At 39.6% G+C, this 22,655-nt stretch overlaps 1 protein-coding gene across 2 annotated transcripts in view; it reads left to right on the forward strand.

Annotated features, from left to right (window-relative positions):
• Positions 1-14,969: 14,969 nt before the first annotated feature.
• bbs9 (Bardet-Biedl syndrome 9) overlaps positions 14,970-22,655 on the forward strand; it is a 252,177-nt gene continuing 244,491 nt past the window's right edge. For both annotated transcript variants that reach the window (XM_079561877.1, XM_079561878.1), the window contains exons 1-5: positions 14,970-15,103; positions 16,186-16,304; positions 17,406-17,562; positions 18,849-18,913; positions 20,160-20,273. In XM_079561877.1, the coding sequence (XP_079418003.1) occupies positions 16,193-16,304; positions 17,406-17,562; positions 18,849-18,913; positions 20,160-20,273 (448 nt within the window). In that variant the 5' untranslated portion in view covers positions 14,970-15,103; positions 16,186-16,192. The remainder of the gene's footprint in view (positions 15,104-16,185; positions 16,305-17,405; positions 17,563-18,848; positions 18,914-20,159; positions 20,274-22,655) is intronic.

The raw sequence follows: 22,655 nt of genomic DNA on the forward strand, positions 1-22,655 counted from the left end.
GGTCCATTTCACATCTTTCCGATGGCAGAATCCTTTTAAATTCATCAATCTCCTCATTAGACAGATCACTCATCATTTTGCAAAGACGTTCTCTCAGATCTTTCAGAGCTGCAACCTGAAGGCAATAAAACAAAAGTCACATGCACAGTGGCGGCTCCAGACAATTTTGATTGGGGGGCAATGGGGGGTCCTCGTCATTTCAAGGGGGGTCTCATGAAAACCAACAAAAAATATAGTGGACACGGCTAATAACTGCATATTACTGCTACTTTGTTTTTAATTGATGAATCAATTGCAGTTTGCAAACAATACGCTCAAACTTTAATTGCCAAAGCCCATGACAGAAAACATATTTACAAAATAGTAGGTGCAGCGAAGTTCATGGGGTGTTGCAGGGATTCTTATGTTTATATTTTTTTATGTGTCAAATAAATTATTAAATATTATTAGGGCTAAAATCACAAGTGATATTTAGTCTGGGGACACCAATTCATTTTCTCGTAGGAGAGGTGTGGTTTACGATAGTCCATAGTCATTTATTGGGCGATACGAATATCTATCATGCGTCTGCACGAGGCCATAGCCAATCGTATCATCGTATGAGACGACGTATGACGTACCCGCTGTAAACTTTCGAGCTAAACTATTTAGAACAAGGTCTAAAGCTTGATCGAAAAATACCATTGCATCTGCTGCTGCCATGTTGGATCCGTAAATAAACTTTTTCTTTTTTATCCGTAAATAAACTACAAGCTTCCATATATCGAATAGCGCGTCATCGTCTTGCCGTCCCTCCTCGTTCTGTGATTGGTTCCCAAATCCATGCGAAAAGTTTGGCCATGGTCCCCAGGCTGCTGTGCAGTTTGAAATGATTCGAGCGCACATAGCAGCCTGGCGTTAGCCAGGTTAGACTTCACCCTTAGTTTCAATAAACAGATTAAAACCCGTACAAAAACCTTAAAGTACAACTTGGCCACCTTTAGAAATGTACGAAGCTCCCTGTCTATAGAAGCAGCAAAAAGCAACCTTAACGCCATGATTCTGTCCTTCTTCTCCTACTGCATCAGCAGCTAGTCCCAAGCAAACAAAACTAGCATAAAACCGCTACAATCTTTATACAAACACGCGCTCAAAATCTTAAGAGTAAGTAAGTAAGTAAATAAGTGCTTTATTGTCATTGTACAAGCGTACAATGAAATAGTGTTCAGGTGTCAGTCCTGAGCTGCTGCGGCTGAGCCTCGCTGCCACTGTGTCAACCTGACTCGCATGACCTTGGAGGTCAGGAAAACTGTAGCACTCGGAAGAAACCTGGCTGCCCTCTGTCTCCTCTGTACGTTTGAGATTGTTCATAACCTGGCCCCACCTCCACGCAAAGCTTTTGTTCACCAAACCGCAGATACAGCTACGAGGGCAACGAGATCTACCACAGGGCATTGTAGTATTCCGAAAAATGCAAAACTTAATTTGCTCTGTCTGCATTCTCATACATAGGCACCAAGAAATGGAATGAGTTCCCTCCAGAAATTGTGAGCTTAACTGATTTCAGAACCTTTGCAAAAGAAGTAAAGGACTGGTTTATGGAGAACCAGAGTTGCGAGCATTAACTCTAAACGATGTTGTTAAATTGTAAGTAAAATGTATATTATGTTTATGCACTCTTATGATCAGGACCCAATGTATATCCCTATGTAAGCGTAAGAATATTGCTGTGTGTCTTTTAAATGTGATGATGTATGTATGATTTATGTGATGTATGTGATGATGGTGATGGATGTGATGCTGATGAATGACCCTTGACTGCACTGTATACTGTATATATATGACAACAGATGGAAAATATTTGGAGAAACTACAGTCTGGTAGTCATCTTTGCTCTCGAGCATAATGTAATTGTACACGGTCCTGATAAATAAACACAAAAACACGCAAAAACAGCATTGCCTTGTCAAATCAGTCATTAGGCAAATGTTTATAACTTGAGTTTTATGAAAGTTCAATTGTTCCTATGACAGCAGGATCATAGGAGCCTGGAACTTTCTGCAGTGTGGCAGTGATTTTGAAAAACAAATTGTTCAATTGAGTTTGTTTTATGATCAATGTCTCAACAATTTTGTAGTTGTGTTTAGAAACAAATGTTGGAAGTATTTATAACTTTTTTTTTGTTTACTGTGATTACAGTGAGCGCAGGTTTGTTTGAGTTTTGTTTTGTTTGTTTTTTCTTGGGCTTTTAAATGTCCCTTTTCAGACTTAAATATGGTATTTATGAAATGTTACACTCACTTCATGCTCTGGTTTATTCCCTGAGGAGAAAAGACAGTGAAGAGAGATTAACGCACATTCAGCTCTACCCAGGATGTGCACAACTTAAACTTACACATGAAAGAGTAATTCCTGATGAGTAGTTTGTTGGCCAAACGGTTTCTTTTCATATCCATTAAAACCCAGTATGTTGTACGTACAGCCTCCCAGCCGTAGGTGTGCAACAGCAGAGTTCCTGTTTGTTCAGCTGTGGTGATGGCGAACAGCCTCATGTCCAGGTGTGGGGAAAATGGACGGAAGATGGTTTTCAGCAAAAACTGTTTTTTAAAGTCTTTGAGATCTTCTCCTTTCAACCCAACGAGAGTTTGTCCAAACAGTTCATTTACAGCTGCTATTGCTGCTACCTGCCCAGGTCAGAACAGGAATAAGTTATGAAAAATATGCAGGTCACGTAAAACATCATAAACATGGTTACTTAAGTCAACGCAGTCCCGATAAACTGCACATCCACCAAATGTCATAAAGACAAAGTAAATCATTTTAAAACATAGCAGGCAGAGTCCATAGTGACAAATAGGACAATGGTAACTCCATTATTGTCTCGCCTATGTTTCCTCACCATTTGGATGATCCTGTTCAACCAACGACCTTGGGAATATTCTAAACAAGATATTGTAATGAATAACACATAAAATACATGGATTTAAATAATCAATGAGGTGTCACTCACTATTTGATGTTGACTCCAGCGTTTGCTTTAGATCTGTCCTTCCAATAGAATCTAATAAGTTCTTTGTGAGCTCGACCGAGCCTTGGCCATATGTTTGAACGATAAAAAACACCAGCTGGGACACCTCATAATGGCACAGCCTGTACCATGGTATGGCAGAGTATGCTCCACTGGTGAGTGAGTGTTTCAGGTCAGTAAGTTCACTCATATTTAGATGTCCAAGAACTTTAATAAGACAGTTGATAACAGCCACCAATTGTTGCACCTGCATAAGAAAAGAGTACATTACACAGTAGCTGCAGCTGACGCACTGTTCCATCTGTCTGTGACCCCCAGGGATTTTATTACTTGAGTAAAACACTACTGATCAAGTATTTAGTCAAATTAAAGTAAAAGTGATTTTTTTACTGAAAAATATAAAATGTAATAAAAAATATATAATAGTGCGCATTTGTCCTATTAGTGACCCAGTGGCTATATGAGTGGTTAGCACGGTGCCTTTACTTTCCATCACTGGGGCCTCTATGATGCTCCAGGATCAATTGTTCCAGGAAGGCTTTCAATGCTGAAGGAACCACATACTCATTACTCCCTCCAGGAAATCTACAAGAAACCCTGAAAAACATTAGATCCTGGAGCGTCATAGACGCCTTGTGATGGGAAGCAAGGCCGGACCTGGACATAGGCGACTTATCCGAACCACCTATGGAGCCATCTGCGGGATTTGTTTTTTTTACCGTATGAGGTCCATGCTCTCATAATCTACAACAATGCTGACTTTCATTGCTGACATAACTTTGGTAGGGAAAGTGATTGAGCAATATTGCAGGTCTTTTTTATTGCACAAAAGTTACATAAAAGTAGAAAGTACGTATCAGTCTAAATAAGAAGTATGAAAAATGACTTCAAGAACACAAAAATTGCGCCCAAATTCATGATGGCGACAAACCTCCTTCCTTGCTGTGAGTCAGTGGCATTAACAGTATATCTGCACAGTACCACCTACTGTTCTGGATGATATTTAAAGGCTTAAAAAAAAGAAACATGTAGTGGCGAAGAAAGTATTATATTTATATTTCAAATGTAGTAAAGTGAAAGTAGTAAGTTCCCGACAAAAAGACTACTCAAGTAAACCTCATAAACACTCAACATTTACTGGGTACTGACCACCTCTGCTCTTATCTGACAGACACACAGTTTTGTTTCTACTGGCATTCAGAGTAGGCTACTTCAGGATCCATTTTTTTATTGAATTGGACAACTGTAATGAACTTATAACACGTATCAATCAGAAATCAATAAGCCGTCTTCAACAACACACTTTTAACATAAAGCATTTTCAGAACATATACGAATATTAGAAAAATACAAATAAAAATACATTCTCGAAAGGGAGTAGGAAGAATTCCATAAAGTTTGATTTCTTTGTTATGTTTTCTAACTTAATTTCTATTTTTTTTAATATACAGACCCTTTCCAAAAAAATAGAATATCATGGAAAAGTTTATTTATTTCCATAATTCCCTTCAAAACGTTAAACTTCCATAGATTATAGATTCAGTATTTACTTGTTTATTTGTGCATAATTTGGGCTTCCAGCTCACAAAACCCACGCAAACAGGATTTCCAAAAATTAGAATGCTGTGAAGAAATCACCATTTACTTCCCAGTTTTTGCAAAAACAAAAAAAAAAAAAATTAGGATCACATCAAATCAATCAAAATATCGTTTCAAAATGATACGTGAATCTTCAATACTTTGTAGGGAATCCCTTTGCCTTAATCACTGCCTCGATGTGCCGTGGCATTGAGGCATCAGGCATTGTCAGGTTATGTCAGTTATGGAAGCCCAGATCTCCTTGATGTTAGCTGTCAGCTCTTCTTTGTTTTTGGGTCTGGTGTCCCTCATTTTCCTTTTGATAATACCCCATAGATTCTCAATGAGGTTTAGGTCCAGCGAGTTGGCTGGCCAGTCAAGCGCTGTAATGGCATGGGCGTCAAACTAGGCTGGAAGATGAAATCTGCATCTCCCAGCAGAAGGAATCATGAAGTCCTCTAAAACAACAAGCCCACGGTCAGCTCTTCTGCTGGTGCATCTTCTCCTGACACATTTTGCCCTTCCACTAGACTTTCCATTGATATGCTTGGACACAGGGCGGACTGGCCATAGGTCCATTCTGGAGGAGCACAGAAGGGCTGCTGGCTTGAGGGCCATCAGCCTGTAATGGGGTGCTGCTACCCGGCCTTGCAATTGCACAGCGAAGCAGCAAAAAAAAAAATCTCTTTTCTATATGTTTAACCGCTCTGTTGTTCATTGGTGACAAAGCAATTGCGCAATAAAAATTAGGCCTATTATAAATTGATGATTGATGTCAAAATATGTCTTTGTGGACGCGTGTGTTTACACTAACTTGGGCCGGAATGGTCTGAGTCCAGGGCCGTTTTTTAGTCCCAGTCCGCCCCTGCTTGGACACAGCACTCTGTGAACAGCCAGCCTCCTTAGCTATGAACCTTTGGGGCTTACCCATCCTATGGAGGGTATCAATGATGGTCTTCTGGCCAGTTGTCAAGTCTGCAGTCTTCCCCATATTGATCTTAACTGAGACAATTGAGCCAAAGTGAAGCAATGTAATGACACCTGGGAAAACCTGTGCAGGTGCTTTGAGTTTAGTAGATGAGTAGTGTTTGACACTCAGTTTAAAACATTCATGCCCTAAATGGTGATTTCTTCAAAGTATTCAAACCTTGGAAATCCTGTTTTCGTGGGTTCTGTGAGCTGGAAGCCTAAATTATGTACAAATAAACAACTAAATACTTTAAGTTTTGGTTTAAGTTGTGGGCCCTGAATCTATAATCTTTGGAAGTTTAATGTTTTGAATGGAAGTATGGAAATAAATAAACTTTTCCATGATATTCTAATTTTTTGGAAAGGTGTCTGTAATTTATTACTCATTGTGCATTTTTAATAACCTGGCTAACGCCAGGCTGCTGTGTGCGCTCAAATTATTTCGAACTGCACAACAGCCTGGGGACCATGGCCCAAATTCCGCGTGGATTTGGGAACCAATCACAGAGCGAGGAGGGATGGCAAGATGATGACGCTATTCGATATACGGAAGCTTGTAGTTTATTTACGGTTAAAAATAAAAAAGTTTATTTACGGATCCAACATGACAGCAGCAGACGCGATGGTATTTTTCGATCAAGCTTTAGACCTTGTTCTAAATAGTTTAGCTCGAAAGTTTACAGCGGGTACGTCATACGTCATCTCATACGATGATATGATTGGCTGTGGCTTCGTGCAGACGCATGATAGACATTTTTTTTCTTTTCGTATCGCCCAATAAACAACTATGGACGATCGTAAACCACACCTCTCCTACGAGGAAATTAATTGGTGTCCCCAGACTAAATATCACTTGTGATTTTAGTCTGGTGTTAGCCAGGCTACATTTTTAATGGACTTGAGTTAATTTTATGTGTTATTTTAATTTGCAAGGCTGTACTTATCCTCATGTTACTCATGTGACTGTGTGAAGCACAGCAGTAATAACTTTATTTATACAGCACTTGTTCTGCACAAGTGCTGTAAAAAATAAAGTTATTAGTTATTAGTTGTTGTAATAACTTTGTAATTAGACTCACGTTTGCATGCAGTGCAGGCATCCACCACACTAAGTAAAAAACAATACACAAGATTTGAGACATCATGCTGTTAGACAGTTGTAATATTGTATAGTGATGATATTACTATGTTCTATTCCCGTGTAACTTAAATTGTTATTTGTAAGGGTTGCAGAAGCCATGTTTGCATTTCCAGTGTAAAAAACTTACTGTCTGTGTCGTTCCAAAAAAGTGTAGAGTTATACGCTGTGCAAAGAAATGTAGAAATGGTGGAATTAGGAAACATACACAGTGGGTCACCACGGATACCATTTCTAATAATGTGAATAATGAAGCAAGGGGAAGTTGAAATGATCTCTAAAAGGCATGAGCTTGTAAATAAGACAATACAATAGAATTTCTGAAAAAAATCCATCCATCATTTACATTTTTAGATTATATTAATGTAAATAAAAAAAGGCTTGAGCAAAAGTTGACGCACCTGCAGATTTAATGCCTCATAGCCCCCAAATATAGCAAGCTCCACAGCTTTTAACTCTTTTCTAGGCAGCCAAGAGTCTGTCAGTTCAAGTTTAAGGGATTTTTGCCCTTTTTTTCTTTCAAAAGTCTTTCAGAACTGAGAGATTTCTGGGCTGTCAGTCACGCACTGCTCTTTGGACGTCCATCCACAGGTCAGGAGACTGTGAAGGCCACAGCAAAACCTTCAGACTGCACGTCCTGATGTCGTCCATCATGGATTTTGAGCTGTGTTTATAATCATTACCCGTTTGTAGACGCCATTTGCTTTTCAACTTCAGTTTTTTCCCCAGATGATGTTGAGTTTTCCTTCAGAATTTGTAGATATCAAAAGATGCAGTCTGAAGGTTTTGCTGTGGTCTTTCACAGTCTCCTTATATCATTGAAGATCTGTGGATGGACCTCCAATGAGCAGACAGCTCAGAAATCTCTCAGTTCTGAAAGACTTTTGTAAAGAGGAAGAAAGCTAGAACTGACAGAAGAGTTTAAAGCTGTGATAGCCATATTTGGGGGCTATGAGGCATTAAATCTGCAGGTGCCTAAAACTTTTTTTTTACACATTAATATGTACATTTTTCAATAAAATGTAAACATTTTTAGCTATTGTAATCCCATCTACAAGCTCATGCATTTTGGAGATCATTTCAACTTCCACTTGCTTCATTATTCAGATTATTAGAAATTTTGATCCTGGGTGCTTAAAATTTCACTACACACTGCATGGTATGTAGTCACAATTCAAAAACAAATTACCTGCTGAGAAGGGCTGCAGGCTTCTCATCTTCATAAAAATATCTTGCATCATTACTGGTGAGTGTTTGACAACCACAGCTCTTATCATAGCAGCACATTCTTCTTTGGCTGTTAATGGATGACATTCAGTGGCCATTATTTGTAACTCCTGGGTTTGTCTTTCACTCTCCAGATGAAGCCATGAGAGGTCACTCTGCAAACAGATGAACTGGACAATCCACTCAAAGTGGCTCAGCTCTTTGTGACTCAGACCATGGATCATGTCCAGAAGTGCGTCTCTTAGTGTCACATCATCCATCACCTGTGAATTCAAGCAAAGTCATCATCAAACATTTGACACATGAGTTGTTTTTGCTGTTTTAATATAAACATCTATTCATAATTTGCACATGGCTGTTAATTACAGTATTTTGAGTTTAATACAATTAAAACAGTGTATTAAGCTGTTAACTGCACACACATCCCTTCCCTAACCACGGCCCAAATCTCTCTGAATCTGCAACTTTTTTCAATTCCCCACTCCCGCCCCCCAGTCGCCCTCCAGGGCACCCCTCCCCTACCCAAGAAAAATGTGTTGATTTTTTTATATATCTGCTTTGCCTTAACTTAACCTGATTGTAATTTCGCATATCTTCTTTTGTAAGGCACATTGAGTATAAATAAAGTTGCCTTGCCTGTTAATGCTGCTTAATATCCCTCCATTTGTGTAAATATTGTGTACATGTTTTTAGATTTTGCTCTATAAGCTGCTTACACCAAAGTTTGCTAAATGGGTTTTGTGTTGATTGAAAATGTGGAGTTTTTTTTGTAAGTTGTTTTTTTTACTTACTCTGTTATTGTGCTACTTACAAACAAACTTACCTTATACCAATAGCTTGCAAAAGAATGACCTTAACAAATAACAAAAGAATACATACAGTATATTAATAATGACACACACACCACATTCTTGTTGTTCAGATTACAACATTATACAGATAAAAATCCTATATAAAACACCTACTTGGCTCAAGAGGATTACTGTGGGAGCTCAACATTCTGTGTGCTTCCATTCTTAAACCCATTTTATCCAAAACATCTGCCACCTTATACACAGACTGATGGCCATACTGCTGGACTGTCCAGAACACAAGCTCCTGTAGACCCAGCTTCTCTGGGACGGCTCGTCCTTCCACATTTAAGAGCTCAGCAAGTGTCCTCTCAAAACCCTGCTGTGACGCCACTGGCAAGTTCTTCAATGTCTCCAACAGAAGGTATGGGACCTGCCAAAGTGAATTAATACATACATTAATGAAGAACTACGTGCATTGGACATGAAAATTATAACACTGAAGTATAATCTTATTAGCTTATTATGTGACGGCCTTCTTGTAATTAATATTGATCATCTCCTACAAAATCTGTCAAATCTGTCTTCCCTCTTCAGGCTCGGGCCAAAAAAAATGATATAAATAATTATATATCCACATCATGTCACCATATTACTTCTGTAAGAGCACACCATATTAAACCGGAGTCACCTCAGCTGCACAATAGTTTGTTATCTATAGTCTATATACGTATGCTAAGTAGATAACCTCCTACTGACACAATGGTCAATGGTGAAGTGCTTTGTGATCGTGTCAGTGAAAGGCATAATGCAAATAAATCCTCTTCCCTGTACAGAGAAAGAGAAAGATCACACTATGTTTCAGAGGGTTGGTTAAGACCTATTCACTTTGGGATGGAAGGAATGCATTTCATTTGAGCTTAACCCTCAAAGCAATTGAAAATAAAAAGTATAAAAAGAAAGTAAAGAAAAAAGTAGGCTATGTTTACCGAAGTGTACTTTAAATTAAACAAGATTACAAAAAATAATCAACAATAGCATGAGCTTTTAGAGTTAAAAATAATGACAATTGAAACATCTGCTTACCTGCTCCCTCTGTTTTACGTACTGAAAGTCTGTTGAAATCAAATAAAACACTCAGCACATTACACTAAACATTTAACATTCAATAGTTAATGCATGGGTGTTGTATTGGGACTGCAGGAACATGTCTGTTCATTTTGTGGAGTCAGCCCACCAAATTGTCCTTACCAACCTCGTATAAAAAATCATTTTATTAATTAACTTTTTCTAAATTGGTCAAATACACTACCTGACCCCCCCCCAAAAAGCCGCAAGAAAAGAAAGTCACCCACTTGAATATCTGGGTGTCTTTGATTACAGCACTGGCATTGTTTCAATAAGCCAGATCCAGTGTTGCACCCATTTTCCACCAAGCTCTTGCACTGATGATGGGAGAATGTGACCACAGCAAAACCTTCTCCAGCACAGCAGAAATATTTGTGAAAATGATGTCTCATGCGACCTGAACCACTCTTTCACAATGTGAGCCTGATGAATCCTGGCATAGTCATCATCAAAAGTCAGATAATATCTGTAATGTTATTATATATTATTATAATATTGTTTTATTGACAATAAGTGCGAGAGTGAGTGAAATGTTGCCTGTGCCCACGAGGAGATCAGATGAATTGAATTTTCGTAACATAAATACTTTTAGGGAAAGCAATGTGTTTGTCTGTGTCTGTGTGGGGGAGTATGTCTGTGCAAATTAAAGAAACACTAGTTACCATACAACTTGTGTCGGTAATGGAAATCGTCAAAGTAGTCATTGCAGGAGAAAACTGCCAAGAAAGTAGAGTGGGTCAAAATAAATCCCAAAAACTGGCTAAGTGCATAGACAACAGTATTGACATCTTCTGAAATACTAGCCTTACTTTGACATAATTTGAAACGGGATGAAATTTCAAAAAATAAGTCTGACGTTCTGTGATGTTTGGCAAATCAAATTCAGATGATGCTTGAAGGAAATAATAATAATAATAATAATAATAATAATATTTATAATAAGATGGTGCTGTTAGGGACTGTCCGTGGTTAAAGACCTGAGCGAAACCTGAGGGACCTGGTTGACCCCTGGTGAACTAACCAGCCAAATGCTGAGATAATAATAATACTGACACTAATTATGCCCTACCTTTGATGCTGGAGCTGAGATGTAACAATGTGCGCACCAGGTCTGGCCTCTCCATTCGTTTTAATACTTTTTCAGTCATCTGTACACAGTTTCGAATGGAGTTTGTCTCCATGAGGCCATTGATGTTCTGGCTGTCACACTCATTGATCTCATTTTCAGAGAGGTGTGACAAAACATATTTCAAATAAGGTCTTTTTTTTTCAAATACAGTCAGATTCAATTTACCGAGAATATCTGAATCTGGGCAAAACAATAAACAAGTCAGTCACATGAAGTTACACAATATGGATGTTTACGTAGATGTCATTATTTCTTTTTACCTTTGTGTTCTGAACTGTCCTCATAACACAAGCCGTCCTCATCAAAATCAGAATCAGAATCATATAAATCCCCAGTTAGAGCAACTGAGGCCATCTCGTCTAAAGCCATTTTCCACACAGCTGGGTCTTGGCTGAACAGTGTCTCCATCAGCTCTTTCACCTGTGACAGATCTGCCTCATTCAGTCTGTGTTTCCAGATGTCTGATAATTCTTCTTCTAATATGGATATGAATTCTTTATATTCATTCCAATCAAGCTTGCTTAGTGTTTCCAAAACAATGTTCCAGGTGTGCACTGTGAAAAAAGTGATTAATGTTAAAAATGAGAAAGGCTTGTTTTAGAATTAGCCTTACCTTCATTTTTTGGGTTGAACTCCTGCAGCTGATTGGCTAAATCTTGTCTGGGAACATCCATCAAAGTCTTGATCGTCATCTCCAAACTGTCTCCTGAGCTTTTGTGTATCAGCTCGATCACCCTGTAAATGTGTGCATTTTGGAGATGGCTGAAGATCCACTGAATTGAAATGTTCACACTCCATTTCAATCTTTCTAATGATGACGAAGTGAATTCAGAGAAGACCTCATCAAGGACCATCTTGATACTCATGTTTCCTAAAATAAATAAATAAATGAATAAAAAGATCAGTAAAGCACGCTGTTCTGCTCCGTTCTGCAATACGAATATGCAACATCACATTCTGTTTATTATATTGATGTACGGCATGAGGAAAAAGTTGTTTTCATCACTCCGCATTATATTTGGGTGTTAGGATGTGTGTTTAGCAGTTCAGTGCAAGATACAAACAGGGATGATGTGCACACAAGTTCCTCTCCTCTCTTAGAGATTGAATCTATGGTTCATTACAAAACCAAAGCAAAATGTTGAGTAACATGAATTATTGAAATGGTCAGGTCCTGATATTGTCTTATAGTTACGTTTCGGAAGCGACCTCCCTCTTTCCTGGTACAGCTGAATATTTTTAAACCTTTTTCTGCGAACTGCATTTGTGATTTCTGTGTTCCACATTGTTTTTCTGGATACTTTTGTACGTCTTTATGGAGGACCGTGGCTGCCAAAACAATAAATATATCTATAAATAAATATATAAATAAACAAAGAAATAAAATAAAGATCAAATGTGCAAAGAAGTGAATGCAGCATTTATTATAATAAGTGCATTTATTTATTGATATGTTTATTTATTTATTTATTTATATATTCATATATGTATTTATTTATTTTGTATTTATTTATTTATGGATTTATTTATTTTGTATTCATTTATTTATTTCTTTATCTATTTCTTTATTTCTGTATTTATTAATTAATTAATTTCTGTATTTATTTCTGTATTTCTTAATGTGTGCAAATCATGGGGTGGGTCTTGAGGCCGCTGCTGCAAGCTCATTGGTTAAGCTTTCTTCATGCACACAGACTGACTTCAGACGCCTTATCCAGCAAAGACACTACCAAACATGAGCTCTGCAGTGGCACAGATAGTAGGGCGGGTCTTGTGACCGGAGGATCGGCGGGTCGACACACTGTCGTTGTGTCCTTGGGCAAGACACTTCACCTGCCTTGCCCCCAGTGTCTGCGTACATTGGTGTATGAATGAGTGTGTGAATGGGTGAGCAGATCCTTGCTGGAAAGCTCTTTGAGTGTACAAAGGCATCAGTGGTGCAGTGGGTAGAGCGGGTAGTCTCATGATCGGAAGGTCAAGGGTTTGAATCCCGCCTCTAGCACAGACACTGCCAAACATCTGCTTTAGTCTAGTGTTTTTCCACCTTCATTAGGCTCTCAATGTGATGTGCAAAAGTATAGGCTCCCTTTTCTTTTACTACAACCAATTACCTTCAGAAATTGCCTGATGATTTCTAAATGATCACATGTTGACCTAACGACTAAATAGAGTCTACCTGTGTGTAATCTATAATGTCAGTTCAAACACAGCTGCTCTGTGATGGTCTCAGAGGTCTGTTAAGAGACTATTGGGGAGCAGAAGCATCATGAAGTCCAAGAACACACCAGACAGGATAAAGTTATTGAGAAGTATCAAGCTGAGCTACAGCTCAGGTGGGAAACTGTACACAGAGCAACTATTAGTCGTCCACTGCACAAATCTGGCCTTTATGGAAGAGTGGCTAGAACAAGCCATTTTTGAAAGACCTCCACCTTTTGTTTGCCAGAAGCCACATGGAAGCTTCTGGCAAGCAGAAAATGGTTTTCTTTTTAAAATGCCACTCTGTGACCTACACATCTTGGGAACAGGTCCGGGACTTACTGCCGGCAATACGAACCAAGCTCCTGCTGCGGTCATACTGGGAACGGACAGCCCTTAGCAGAGGGCCCCGGACCCCATACTCCCGGAGCAACTCCCACAAGGGGGGGCAATTTTGCCACAAGGCGGGGAAAATGCAAATTACCTGGATACTTGAGCGCATGTAAACACACTCTATGTCCCCTGGGTTAGGCTACTCCTTTTCTAACAAATATTTGATCATGTAAACGCGCATCGATCGGAATATCCCTATAAAAATAACATTGATTTGTGTTCTCCGCATGCTCTATCCTCAAGGAATCTTCAATAGGCTACTTGTTGGGCGCTGTCTGGCGCGCAGCCTACCTTCTGAAGTTACTGTGCAAGTTTTATATTATTAATATTTAAGCTGTCTCAGGCGTTTGTACGTGCACCTAAACAGAGCACACGTGAGTCAGCATCACTTACCGCAAAACTGAAGGCTGCAGGCAAAGTTACATCCTCCAAAAACACATACAATCTGCGTAGCTTTGTAAATGTCTTTTTCTCCTGAGTCCTGTTAATGACTAGACTGCGGTAGGCTAAATAGATCCAGTGCACTACGCGTAAGATCAAATATTGGTCCTAATCCGGCCTAAAAAGCTTTGTTTCCAAAAAAGTATAGGCTACAAGCACTATGATGTCCAAGAACAGCCCAAAACACGAACCTCAAATCTGCTCCATGAATGCTTTAGTCTGGAAAGCGAAACTGAAACTTATCACACATTCTTTTTTATCTTCTTCTTTTTTTTTTTTTTTTACGGAAGTACGGAAGCTATAGCTACTGTTTTTTTTTTTTTTTTGTATTGTGAGCCCAGGGAGAGCACTTTTATTGTAAAGCAGCTTTGGAAAATTTGAAAGGATTGTCAATTTTTGCTGAAAGTGCCTAATGATGAACATTTCTTCTGTTTTAATTCAAAACGACCCAGATGCATTTGACAATCTGTGGCTGGATTCAAGTGGAACCAAGAATTCCACTAATGGGTTTCAATTTAAAAGACTAGTACGCATGAACAATAAAGAATGTTAATCTACTGCTTGTATGTATGTGTGTAAATGTGCAGTTCAGACAATCCTCACATTTCTTTGTTTGCTTTTGGAGAGAGCGGTATGCAATACATCAATTTTTGTGCTCCTTTTCAGTTATGTACAAAGAGAATTGAATTTTAAAATTATTTTAGGCCTATTTAAAAAAAAAAAAAAAAAAAAAAGTAACAATCAACATAAAATAAATTATGAAAATAAATAAACAAATACATGATTGATGTCCCCGCACCGCCCAGGAGCAGTATACACTCTGCAAAGACAAAGTTACCATTTATTAGTTTGCAAACGCCTGAAGCTGAAAGTTAAATGAACATAAAAGGCTTCGACGCTTAACATACCAGGAAAACTCCACGTCCCAGCAGCCCCTTTGTTGTCGCGCATGCGCAGTACCGCCCGGCCGCTCGGCTAAGCGTCAGTGCCATGACAACGGGACGATGGCTGCAAGCGCAAAGACTCAAATCAGAAATGTGATGTTTGTGTGACCCATTCCGGTGTTTTGCGCGTGTTTTGGAGACCGGCTGGACATCGACAAGGTAAGACATCAGCAAACACGTGGCAGCGCAGTGCATTTCTGTTCTTGACACGCTCTCGGGGCACACCATTTTCAGAAAAGAACAATCACAAGGGAATTAGCCGGCTAAGCTAAAGTTAATTCAGCCAGGTCACGTTAGTTAGCGCCGAGCCATTGATATCAACACAACGATTGTCCCTTTTCCTAGGTGTCTCTGAACTAGCCTTCCCAAAAGAGCGGGAACAAAACACAAACTCGCTCCATAAAATTCTCAAATAAAAACGTGCTTTCATTTACGTACAGCTTAATAACACTTTGTTCTATGATATAAAAAATCGACAACATGTTATTCTATCTGTGTATTTTATGTACTCATGTATGTATTTGGTGAGAAATACTGCCAGTGTGTTGTACAACCCACAGTTCACGTACAATACTACTGACACGTGTTACTTATTAGCTTCACTGTTATTAGCTTACAATTTTTATTAGCTACAAGAAGGCAAATCAAATCAATATAAACACAGCACTAAAAAACGAAAAGTGCAGAATAAAATACTTCCAGTTGCTGCGTGTATGCACAGATAAATGAACTGTTTTCCGCCTGAATCTGAACACTGTCAGAGTTGAGGGTGTCTTACAGCAGTCTGAAATGTTATTAAAGATGAACACTCAGACTGCATCATGATTGTATTTCATATGCTGCTGCTAATGAAGGTGTCGTTCAAGTATGAGACAAAAAGTGTAACACAACATGCACGCAAACTTCAAAATAGATCTTTGTGAAAGTTACAAGTAGGAGTTGTGGTCCTTCTGCTGCTGCCATTGTAGCTTTGACACCGGGGCACCTACTTCCTCAATGGATTAACTGCCTGTTCCACCTGCTCAGCACTTAGAGAGTAGAAAAGCTGCTTGTCCCCTCCTACCCATGCCTCTCTCCACGCACTGCATCAATCCAGGTCACATGACTCAAACTGTCAGCATCGGGATGACTTTTACTGTCCCAAGTTGGATTTGAACAGGATAATATAGACCGATTTGTTTTCCTACCATACAGTCATGTCCATATACTAAAGTGCTGTGTTTTCTTTTGTCTTCGTTCAGAATCAGCATGTCTCTGTTCAAGGCCCGTGACTGGTGGTCATCGGCTCTTGGCGAAGGGGAAGAGTTCGACCAAGGATGTTTGTGCGTTGGCGATGTGGACAACAGCGGGACTGGAAATGGTATCTATTAAGTTAGCCTCTTAACCCCCCCCGCCTTCACCAAGTGCATTTTTTCTTCGTATTAGCTTTACCCAAATCTAAAAGGTTGCTTCCTATACCCCAGTGTAACGCCTCCTTTGAAAGCTACGACCTGCAAAACTCATCTAATGGATCTTTTTCGTCGCGTTGTCACATTTTTGTCACATTTTTGTAGCATTTTCGCCACGTTTTCATCGCTTTTTGTCTCCTTTTTTGCTGCTTTTTCGTAACTTTTCTGTTGCCCCTTTGTGGCTTTTTTGTTGTGTTTTCTTCACACGTTTTGGTCACTTTTTCATCCCTCTTTTGCTGCCATTTTTCTGTTGCTCTTGTGTCACTTTTCTGAGACTCTTTTGTTCTTTTCATCCCTGTTTTCGCTTTTTACAAGGAGCTTTTAGATTTGGGTGAAGCCAAACTGGAGAAAATTTTCAGCTCGGGGGTCAAGAGGTTAATGTTCACACTGATGGTACAAGTCTGTATGGAAGCTCGCTGTCATTCAGGGCTTGCTCTATAGCCGTAGATTGTAAACTTCAGAATGGACTGAGGGATATGTGTATTTGAGTGGTCAGCATGGCGGCTTTACTTTCCATCACAGTGGTCTCCAGGACGCTCCTGGATCAGTTGTGTGGAAGGTTTTCGCTGCTGACGGACCCTCTCACCAGAAAACCTACAAAACAGTTGATCCTGGAGCGTTGTAGAGTCCTCTGTGAACAAAAATAAAGATATCATGCGAACCACTCACACAGGCGCTGGGTGTATGAGTGGTATGAGGTCAAATGCACACAAATATCAACATATATTTTCTCACATAAAAAGTTGCATAATACACCTTTAAGACAAACAGGTGGAGGTGTGGATGACAACCCTGTGCTCAATAATGATTAAAGAGGGGCAAAAAAGCTTCAATGGAAAGTCCATAGTCGCCTGGAACCTCCGGAGCCGCTCCAGCCGCCATTTCCTTTATGGCTACAGGGAGTTGACTACTTTTTTTTTCCACAAATGCATGAAGGAAAATGAAAGTTGAGTCACGCTGATCATAATCATACACCACTTGTAACCAGCTTCCTGTGGTCCTCTGCCCCATAGATAAAGTGGTGGTTGGCAGCTACATGGGAATGCTGCGGATCTTCTCCCCTCATACCATCAAACCCAGTGAAGGAGCCCAGGGCCTGGCTGAATCTCAGCTGCTGGAGGTCAACCTTCACAACGCAATCGTCCAAATAGAGTTGGGCAAGTTTGTCTCGTAAGTACAATGTCTTTTCCATAGTCATACATACTTTGCATGGAGCTTTAAGAAACGTTGTATTGTACCCAAATGATTTTATTAAGACTAATTACAAATGTGTTTAATCCAGTAGATGGATTTTGTATTGCTCTAATGTCACGGTAGTATGAATAAGTTTGAACCAGTATCAACCAGTGTCAATCTAGGGACCTATACTAAAATATATGTCGTCTAGAACCAGAAAAAGGAACAATATTGTAAATGTATATGTAAAGAAAATGGGGAATAATTTGGAGTAAAACTGGGATAAATTGTGGCAAAAAATAATAAAAAGTAGGGCAAAAATAGGGAAAATATTAGTTAAAAAAAGAGCAAAAATTAGGGGGAAAATTGGGAACATTTAAAAATAAAAGTAAATAAATACAAAATGGTTAAAAAATTATTTATTTGAGCTGATACAGTCAAATCACTTCCTTTAATGCTGACCCTGGACCAACAACAGCTGTATTTTTTTTATCGGTACCTGGTTTCAATGCTTTAATTTTTCCAATACCAGTAGTACCTAAACTTTTTTTCCTAATACCACACTGGTATCGTTTAACAGTACGCAGCCCTATTTGTGAGTAATTCAAAAGATTCGATTCACATTGCACTTTTTATATACACACACACCTTGCCTATTGCAAAAAAAACACAATGAACTTGTCACATTGGAGGTTAGCTTACGTGGAAGTATTGCTAGTATGTTTTACAAAGTACGGTGATGATTTATGCAAAGATTTGGCCTCTGCTACATTCATGAAGTACAACATTTCAAACCCTTCTTTGAATTGACCGTCTATTCATAATCCAATACAATTCCAGGCAGTGACGCCCATTCATATCTCACGTCATTTCGCTCACCACCACCATATTACAACGTGCTGCCGATATTTCCCTGTTTTTTCTTTCTCCTCTTGACTTGAATCCCAAACATAGCTGCGCTAACTCATTTCTGTTCACAATGCAAAGGTTTTTTCTTCGAGTCTAGTCTCTAAACTTTGTAAAAGTCCCGACATGTGCCTTTCCCATAATAGGGCAGGATTCTGGGAACGGCAGTGGTGGTTTGTCCCACTTCATCATACTGGGAACAGAATGCCACTGTCTGCGTCGGGCATGTCATCTTGAGTTACCCGGTGGTTTTTCAGGACAGAGTTGCCTTGAAAACTGTTGGTGTGTGTGAGCTCACAAAAACAGACCTCGGCTTGTAGAAAGTGCACAACAATGTGTGTGAAGTGTATGATGATTTTGGTGCTTTTGCGCAGGTGTTCAGACCTCCTTCACCTGGCCGTCCTTCACCCGAGGAAACTCTCTGTATATTCTGTCTCAGGTAGGTTGGATTTCTTGTGCTGCAGAAGAGATAAAAAGTAGTAAGAAACAGATAAAATGCAGCTGGATCACAATTTATCGGTTGCCAGTTCGATCCCAGTTCCAAACAGTGCTACACTTTACCTCCCCTTGCTTTATTTTTTAACAGAATGCACAGATGACACAGACTGCCTTCCACAAGTAGCTCATAACCACCAGATATAGAGCGTGGATGAATAAATCAATCTAAAGTGACTCTTGAGTACTGAGACACGGTTTCTGTAGGGCATTGCAGTAAAAAAAACCCACCTGAACCAAGCACATTTTTTGTATGAGTGGCTTTCTTTTTCTTGAGAAATAGTGACAAAAACTAGAGAAAAAGGACACAAAAGAGGAAAAAAAGAGCGACAGAAACGTGACAACAAAGTAACCAAAAAGCCACAAACAGTGATGAAAACGAGCATGAAATTTGCAACAAAAAAACGACTAAAATGTGACAAAATAGCCACAAAAACGTGACAAAAATGCAATGAAAAATTGGCAAAAATGCGCTGAGGAGAAATATCCGTTCAGATCCGTTTTGTAGGTCTTAAATTAACTGTTACACCGGCCTATAGGCTGTAAGCTCCAGTCAAGAAGCTTTTAGATTTGGGTAAAGCTGAACTAAAGAAAATGCACTCAGTTAAGGCAAGTTAAGTAAGGGGTTGAAAAACATAAAATGAACTGGGCCAAAATCAAGTTAATAAATTTTAGATATTTCTATTTTGGTCTGTTTTTTTGTCATTTTTTGTTGCTTTCTTGTCATGTTTGCGTCACATTTTAGTCACATTTTAGTCACATTTTAGTTGTGTTTTAATCGCTTTTTTATTGTGTTATTTTTGCTTTCCCGGCAAGTTTTTGTCGCTCTTTTGTTGCGTTTTTGTCACTTTTTTGTCTCTCTTTCGTGGCTCTTTCTTTGTTGTGTTTTCATCCTCGCTATTTTGACGCTTTGTTCAAGAAGCTTTTAGATTTGGGTAAAACCAAACTGTAGAAAATGTGCTCGGATCAGGTGGGGTTCAGTGTTTTCGTAATACAACGGCATTAAAAAGCATTCAGTTTGCTTCCTGTATGAACCCTGTGAGAAAGCTGTAATATAACAAGGCCAATACATTATGTTGATCCTTTGTCAAACTCCATATAATAACACAACGACATACACGTGACATGACTCTAAAAACACAATGTAATCAGATGTATTTGAAGTTTCTGATGGGTTTCTGTGGGCACAGGCATGGCAGGAAACGTGGAGCACGGCGACCAGTACCAGCTGAAGCCAGTTTACGAACACAACCTGCAGCGCACGGCCTGCAACATGACGTACGGCACCTTCGGAGGGGTCACAGGTGAGGTCCGCACAAGCCGCAACCGACACTGGGTTCAGAACGTTTTCAAACCTCCCAGAATTATTTCATTTTGATCATGTATCTGCTGCTTGAGACTGATATATGCCCATCATAATCAAGAGTGTTTGGATCGGCCCCATATCCTGCCACTGGTAATATTTGAGCGGACTGGACAAATACAGAAAAAACATCTGTGAGAGGAGCGGTAAGTGGTGGATGGAAACGAGAAAAAAAAACAAAAAAAAAACCCTGGGGTCGTGTATCTGCTCTCTCTGTTAAGCTTGTGGAAAAACCTCGAAGGGGAAAGCCCTCGACTTGTGCGCTCCCAAGGAAAACACACGTGCACATAAACACGCGCACACACCCGGGGAACCCCCTTTTAACTCCAGGAAGAACAGTGGATGGCAAATGTAAAATAAAGGCTGTATTGTCAAGGTGTCCATGTCAGCGGTCTCGTAGCCGGACTCTGTGGCCTGGCGCGGCGCTCGCTAATTCACTGCATGTTTATGGTGATTGATAGAAAGAACAGCGTGGCCCTGTCGAAGCTAAACTTGGCTTGTTCCGAATCCACGTGCTCAAAGTGGACATCGAAGTGCGGGCCGCTCCACGTGCGACTTTCCCGGTAGATGGGGCCGTATTATGCTATATGTTTTTTTTTCTTTTTTCCCCAGCTGTAACCAGGTTGCAATGTTTCCTCATGTTTCATCACTTTCCCGACTATGACTAACCTTAACTGCTCGCTCGATTCTCTATTATTTCACTGTTTTGAGACTTGGCTGTGTCTCTTTATACAAACTGCTTGACTCTCCTTTGTGCCAGTACAGGATAAGGTTGTATTGCTCATTGTCTGGGGCTGAAATATGTTTCCCTGTTTTTCATATATCAACATTATTTAGTTACAAAGCATAAAAAAACAATAATGCTAGGATGTAAAAGTATACCTTTAAAACGTTATGCAACAACTCCTTCACAGAGGCTTCTAAAGACGCTGCAGGCTGAAGATAACCGCATGAACTGAATGTAAAGAGAGCCACAGTGGATGATCTCATTATCTCAATCTTAGCACTTCCCCTCTCCACCACTAGATGGAGTAGCAGACTCTGTAATTGCCATCCTTCTCTTGAATCCTTAAGTCACCTTTTGTGAAAGACTTAATCCATCCATTCCCCTCTGCAAATGAGGTCAAAGGCCAAGTATATTTTTGTAACAGTAGCAGTAGGAACATTTCATGTGAAATTGTTTGTGCAAAAAGGAAGAATGTCCTTTTTCTTCAAAAATAACCAGACCATGAAATCAGCGTTTGGAAACAGACGTGATGCCAAAACAGCTGAAGTAAAGAACAGGAAAACTGGACATTGAGAAAGAACTTATAACTTTTTTTAAAATAACTTTTTACACGATATGGAATATTTTACAATCAAAAAGAATAAAGTTTGCCAAAACCAGCCAGATGTCTGGTCTGTCTGTGGTGCTAAGTGCATATTTGCGTTTTGGATGAAGTTGCAGTGAGAAGAGGAGAAGGAGAGGCTCAGCTCTATAATAGTATCCATTTAGCAGCGCTGTAGGCGCTGTAACAGCAGCTCTGCACTAATGCCCCTCTAAACGCTCACTGCCTACAGGCCTGGGTCACAGTCAGGCCACACATGCATCCACTCACACTGACTTCATGTAAAAGTTGATCATGTTAAGAAAACACTGGCAGAATTTAGGAAGAGAAGTACAATGAAATGAATGAGCTCTTTGATATATTAATGGACCATGTCATCAATTTGTGCACTGCTTCTTATAAAAAGCCAAAGGTCATGGAGGTCATGTTGTGGTATTATTCTCTATGTAAGGATTCATGATCATTGGGTTTGAAATTACAACCAAACAACAAAACATTTTTAAACAAAATGACCGGATCTTCAGGATGTGATTATTCATCATCTATCAATTTATTTCTTGAAGCATCCACCATAAAATCACATTGTTTAAAAAAAAATTGTCTTTACCGGAAGGGTCTGTATATCATTTAGTTGCAGGTGATTTTAAAACAATGCCTAAATGTTCATGTGACTGAATCAAAATGACTGAAACCATTTTAACGATCATTAGCCCATGTTATTGCTTTTCTATTATTGAAATCATGGACTCTTTAGGGTAAATATTATTCCACCCTTCACAGAGGTTTGCCCCACGGTCCGCAGAGCTCCACATGTGCAGCAGCAGGGATGGAGCCTGGCTCTGCTGATGGCTTGGCCCTCGCTGCTTGTGCTTGTTGGACATGTCTTATTAATGGCTCTAATACAGGCCTGTTTCCTCTGCTGTGTCTGCGCAGCGCTCTCATACTGGCCTCTTGTTATGTCCTACACGGGCGTGGGCGGCTTAGGTTACACATGC

This window comes from Gobius niger, assembly GCF_951799975.1.
Source record: "Gobius niger genome assembly, chromosome: 8".
NCBI lineage: Eukaryota > Metazoa > Chordata > Actinopteri > Gobiiformes > Gobiidae > Gobius > Gobius niger.